This window comes from Rhinatrema bivittatum, chromosome 17 (assembly GCF_901001135.1).
Source record: "Rhinatrema bivittatum chromosome 17, aRhiBiv1.1, whole genome shotgun sequence".
Lineage (NCBI taxonomy): Eukaryota > Metazoa > Chordata > Amphibia > Gymnophiona > Rhinatrematidae > Rhinatrema > Rhinatrema bivittatum.
Window position 1 is genome coordinate 21,699,132 of NC_042631.1, and position 6,000 is coordinate 21,705,131.

The window sequence follows — 6,000 nt, forward strand, 5'->3', positions numbered from 1 at the left end:
CTGGACGTCTCTGTTTGCCACAGGTCCAGCATGACTTGTTAGCTTCATAGCTGGTTAATTATTTTTTTCTTTTTGTGAATGGGATCAGCACTTAACCTGCTTTAGCGGGGAAGGGGGATGCCAGGCCCAGTTTTCAGTTTGAGGTGTGGTCACCCCGAGATTCAGAGAGGACTGGGGGGAGGAAAAGGAACACAAACTTTCTCTCTTCCATTTCCCTCAACACACGTTCCCCATCTTCCCTCGCCTTCCTTCCCCCACCTCTAGGAATGACCTCCCACTCTCCCCCTTCCCTGGTCCCAGGAAGGACTCCGGCGCTTGTCCCTTCTCTATCAGGGGCTGCAGCGGATGGAGCAGAGGTGAAGAAGGCGCGTCCAGCTCTTCCCCCTCCTTTTGTAAGGGAAGAGTAAAACCTATTCTGCCCCGTAACCCAGCCCTTCCTCTCCTGTTTTTCCCCCTCTGGGCTGCAGCAGCAGGGGGCCTTTCTGGAAGTGGCCATAGGCTAGCTATGGCTCTGATATCCAGACTGAATTGAGGTATTCCTGGGAGTGGAGTTGGGGGGGGGGGGGGGGGGGAAGGGATTTGAACATATGCATGTAAAATTTCCTTAATGTTTCCATACAAATTAGCAGGTGTAGTTGTGTACAGCTAGTTTGGGTGGGGTCATTTTTCAAAGTGAACCTATCTATCTACGCTTGCTTTGAAAACTGGTGTTTAGTATATGCTTGTATTTGCTAATTTCTTGTGCAGGCTGTTACAAAATGACCCCATTTTTGCTCTCAAACAATTAAATAAATTATTCCAAACATTTAACAAGTAGCTATGTTAGAGTTGCATGTACTTTTTTCCAAGAGGATAACAACCTAAACTAAGAAAGGAACTTTTTTTTTTCTCTCTTAAACCAATGCCTGTTTCAGGGACCACCTCCTCCATCACTGGATTGCCTTGCTTGCTGATTCTCCAATCACAGCACAGATGTATGACGACATGGCACTGATTAAAGATCATACCCTTGTGAATTCCCTAATTCGAGTGCTGCAGACCCTGCAAGAATTCAACATCACACTGGAGGCATCGCTTATCAAGGGCATTGACATCTAATGGGTCATTTCATCCAACTTTTAGGAAAAGCAACAAAGAAAAAAAAAAACTGCATAGTATACAAAGGCTATATTTGCTAACTGAATGCATTTTGAACTTCTCGTGTATGGCTACATGGAATAACATTTGTACTTTTCTGCAGTAAGGAAACTCTTAAAAGAAAAATTTAGCATAGGTAATGGTAACACGCTATAAACTCTGTTTAAAACACAAAAAAATTGGGAAATCTATTTTGAAATGTCTGTGCTGACTTGCTTTTTACACACCTTTCTTGTGAAAGAAGGAGTGGCGTATTGGGCAGCTTATTTTCAAGCTGCAGCATTTACTGGCCATAGAAAATGTGCAATGAACTTTTTTTTACCGTTGTCTGAAAAGTGTCTTCAGATGTTCTGCCTGTCAGAAGATGTCATGTCAACACTCCACTTATTTTGATAGGGCCATGCTAGAATTTAGAACTAGCATTTTATATATTAACATAATGAAACAATATTTAATTGAAAGCATTTTTGTCATTGCTATGCTGTCATAGACGTATGTAAATCCCGTTTTGTAATAGACTGAGCACCAGTTTGTTCAGCAGCTCCTTTGTGCTTCAGTTTTGTTGTCAGTATTATTTTATTGCAACTGAAAAGATTAAACCACACAGAGATCAAAGAAATATTTTTCATATTGGTACATAGTTGCACAGAAAAAAACTTTTATAACTTTTTATTTATTTAACCTATCATTATGTATGTAACTTTTGTCAAAAAAATTTATACAGTAGAACTGTCTGGCTGTTTCTATTAATTTTTGCTATTTAGGAATCTGTTATTCGTGTCACAAGAAGTCTCCCCCTAATTCTACACAAGCCTTTAGAAAAGTTTTTTGTTTGTTTTAGCAAAAGGCTCTGCTTTTATTTTCCCAAACCAAACAAAAGTCAATTATTTTAAAATAAAACCATGCTCCTACCTGGGACCCAATGCAATAAGGTGTGCATTAAAAACATGCCCTGAAATTCAATGCGCAAATGTAAAAATCTTCTTTAACTCCTGATCCAGTGAAATAATGCTATGCTAATGTAGCAGGAGTATTAAAGTGTGTGCACACCGCAGAGTTACAGTTGGTGCTCCATCTTTTGCATAGGCCGAGCACACATTTTAATGCTGGAAAAAAGTCTGGATCTGCACATGAGGACAGTACAGCTCTGGCTCTCTCTGAGCACTGACAGCTCTAGCACTTCTCCAGTTAGCCAGGCCTGAGTTGGGGTGCTAGAGGGGGACTGGGCAGCTGTCATTAGACCATCATCGTGTTAACCAGGCCCTACGTGTAAAGAATATACCTTTTTACAGTTGGACACAGGGGCACAAGTTGCCAGGCTTAAAACAAAGGCCATTAAATCTGACACTTTCCTCCCTCCAGAGGCGCTCCTAGCTCTGGGCTTGGCTGCAGTCAGCGAGCTCACTGCTGGTCCGCTGTCTGCCATAGTCTTCAATACCTGCCTGATCAGCAGGGTTTGACTGATTTCTTTTTGTTTTAGTAGACTCCTGTTTTACAGTTAGAAAAAGGTCACCAACTTGTTCTGGGTAAAGCACTTGACTTTACTTTACTTATTGCTACCCAGAGCTAAGGGTGTGTTTTAAAAAACAAAACAAAACAACAACCCACCAAAGAGCTGGGACAGAACAATGCACAATGATGTGGAAGGGTGGAGAGGAAGGGAATATTTTGTAAGAGTGCAGGTGCCAGCCTAACACTAGCACTGGAACCTTTACTGCACCACTGACCAGGAGTACAAGTTCCAGTGTGAAGAGAACAGGAGTTAAACCTTATGCAGCTGTTTGCATGGGGGCGGGGGTTTATAACTAAGGCTGGTCGTTACTATTATGTTTACATAGGCAGGCACCAAACTCCTTGCTTCGTGGGCAGTAAACTTTGCACGCAGCTGCATGTGAAAATGTGTGCTCTCCTGCGCACCTTATTACGTTGGTCCCTAGTGCTTTCAAAGGCATAAACAGTTTTAAAAAATGTGGTTATCTGGGTTGACTCTGTGCCTATTGGTAATATTTATTTTGGTATACCGATTTTTCAGCAAAACTTCAAAACTGTGTACAATAAATTTACATACATCAATCTTATAAAATCATACACTATAAATGTTAAAATAATAAAACAGCCCTTTTACCTTTTATTCTTGTTGGTCTGTAATAAGTCCAGTAAGGGCTCTTGATTGTTACTTCCTCCTCTATCTGAATCTATGCAGCTGGAGCGTCATATTCAAATGCTATTTAGATGGACAATGTAATAGTTATCTACCTAAAGGGCTTAAATTCTAGGCGGGTAACTAGCAACCCGATTAGAATTTAGCCGAAATAAGAAGGGGGCGTGATGGGCCTTTGGTCTGACTCAGTATGGCAAGTCTTATAAGAGATGTATTGGTGTTTAGAGCCTTTTCCTAGGTAGCACTGAGGGCTGCCAGTTAGTGCTGGTTTAGTATACTGTAATTCATTTTACTAGTGGCCTTCTCAGGGCCAAGCCTACATCTAACATGTACTACCATAGGCCTAATCCCATTGGTTCCAAGTGCCTTTTTTTTTCTTGTACTTGTTTTGCAGGGTTTTTCTAGTTAGTGCCACAGCACTGCATGTGAATATAATATATATATATATGATGTGATTTTTACATGCAAAATCTGAATAATTTTTAATTGTGTGTGGGAGGTGACATCTAGTGGTTGGGAGGTGTCCATGACTGCATGGTTCTGAAGGGAACACTAGTGCATGACCCCCCCCCCCCCCCCCCCCCCCCGACACTCCAATGACTGGAGTAAATAAAATTGAGGGGAAAAAAAAAATCCCTGGCCATGGTGAATGAAGGTACCTGGAGCCAAAAATCTCTGTACTGGGTTTGATGGAGCTGGAAGAAACTGCCGGGTGAAAATAAAACTCAGTCCCTTCCCTTTAAGTCTGGCAGCGCGTAGTGTTATGTGTTTTTGCTTAGGAGAAGGGGACACTTTTTCACCTGGCCATAGGTGCCACATGCCCTGGCTACGACTCTGGTAAAGGGAAAGGTAACAGGTGAAAGAAGGCAAGATCGGGGTGGTGGCTGGGAGATAAGGGGGCAGAGAGAGAGAGAGAAGATGGTGGTGATGGCCAAGGGAAGAGGGGGGCACCTCTTTTCATTTGGTCATAAGACACCAAATTGCCTAACTATGGCTCTGCAAACGACAGGAATGAACTGGACTCTTAACCCAGGCAACAAGTCCGTTGGGAATGATCTCAAGCTCTCACATTCACCGTGCCTGTTCTTAATATGTGCTTTTTTGGCAAACTGCTTCTTGCTGAAGCTTGCACTGTGAAATTTATACAGCTCACCCATTGTGCTGAGTTTGTAAAGTTGTTTTTTTTTTCTTTCTTTCATCGGGGTAATATCTGAAGTTTTAGGCTACGCTTTCTGATTACATCGCTTCATACCTGATTTATCTTCTCTCCCTCCACACATAATAGTCATTAACTACCGCTACTTTTAGTAATGCTGGTTTTGTTATTTTCACTTTTACAATGATGGCCAGTTTTCTGGCATCAAGCCTTTATTGGTTGAGCTGGGAATGAATAATGCAGTCTTCATGTAAATGAGTGGCAGTAAGAATAGGTAAATTAGGTTGAGGATGTTATTTTACAGGGGTTGAGGCCTCCATGTCTGTGCTGTCTCTCTGAAGTAGCCTTCAGGCACAACACAAGACTGGGAGGGGAACTCACTCCTTGAAGCTTCTGCCTGGGCAAGAAGCTCTTTGTAAATCATTCCTAAGTGCTTTATTATCTATTAAAGATTTCTGGTGAACAGCATACCCTTTACGTAAGAGAGAATGACTAACTGTACTGTAACATACAGGCAGTGGGAGCAGAGCTTGGTTGGTCTCCATCCAAAAGGATGGTCTTGAGCCGAAGTTTTGTTGGCCTGTGATCTCAGTGGCCTCCCCAGGCTTTTTTGTTCCCCCCTCCCTCACTACTCCTTCCTGATTTAGGCATGGACAATCCCCTCTGCCTGGCCAGGATGTGTGATTGTAGGACCCCTACTGGCTTCCCTCATTGCTGCTGCACGATGGAACACACAAAGCTCCAGATCTGCTGACATTCTCAGATCCAGGCACCCACCCCTTATGCATCTATCCCAAAGCTCCCACAGGTATTGATTTTTGCAGCGAGAAGCAGTTTTACACCTCTTTTACTGGCTGATACTAAACATCAGAAGGGTGTTTTATATTTATATATATATAGATATGAAAAAAGAAAAACACTAACCCTATTAAAATAATGAAAATAGACTAATGTGTAACTGATTGGTTACTCACACCTTTTCAGAAAAAACATGGCTTTATTATGGCTCTGATAATTTTATGAATGCCAAAGCTTTCACTAATTTAACAACCAATGACGATGAACAAATATTAAATATATGCACATTACAAATAAGTGTTATACACAAGGTAGTATAGGAGTAAAAGTATCACGTATCCATTCAACCAATCACGCCCATGCTGTGATTCATAAAAATCGGTCTGTACTTCTCAAAACTTGCTAGAAAAAAAAAATTTTCAAATGAAGAAACACACCAAAACAAGATTTATCAAACAAACAGCCATCTCCCTAGCAATGGTGGCAGAGAACAATTTTATATAAATTCCAAAAATTGAAGAAGATCAGTTCTTGGGTTAATTGCTTGGATCCCATTCTGCATGATAAGATCTTAAAGCCACATCAATGATGATAATCCATGGACCCTGCTGATGTCAAAAAGAACTTAATGCTCCTAATAAAGGCCTTCATACAATAGGCTTCTTCAAGGGATAATTCAACCACCGAATGTTTAAAAAAAAAGACCTAAGTTTTACAATCTGCCTGATAGATTTCAGCCTATCCTGCT

At 41.4% G+C, this 6,000-nt stretch overlaps 1 protein-coding gene across 4 annotated transcripts in view; it reads left to right on the forward strand.

Moving 5' to 3' along the window:
* Positions 1–3,266, forward strand: part of DENND5A (DENN domain containing 5A) — a 65,421-nt gene extending 62,155 nt beyond the window's left edge. For all 4 annotated transcript variants that reach the window (XM_029582309.1, XM_029582310.1, XM_029582312.1 and 1 more), the window contains one exon: positions 915–3,266. In XM_029582309.1, the coding sequence (XP_029438169.1) occupies positions 915–1,098 (184 nt within the window). In that variant the 3' untranslated portion in view covers positions 1,099–3,266. The remainder of the gene's footprint in view (positions 1–914) is intronic.
* Positions 3,267–6,000: the final 2,734 nt, after the last annotated feature.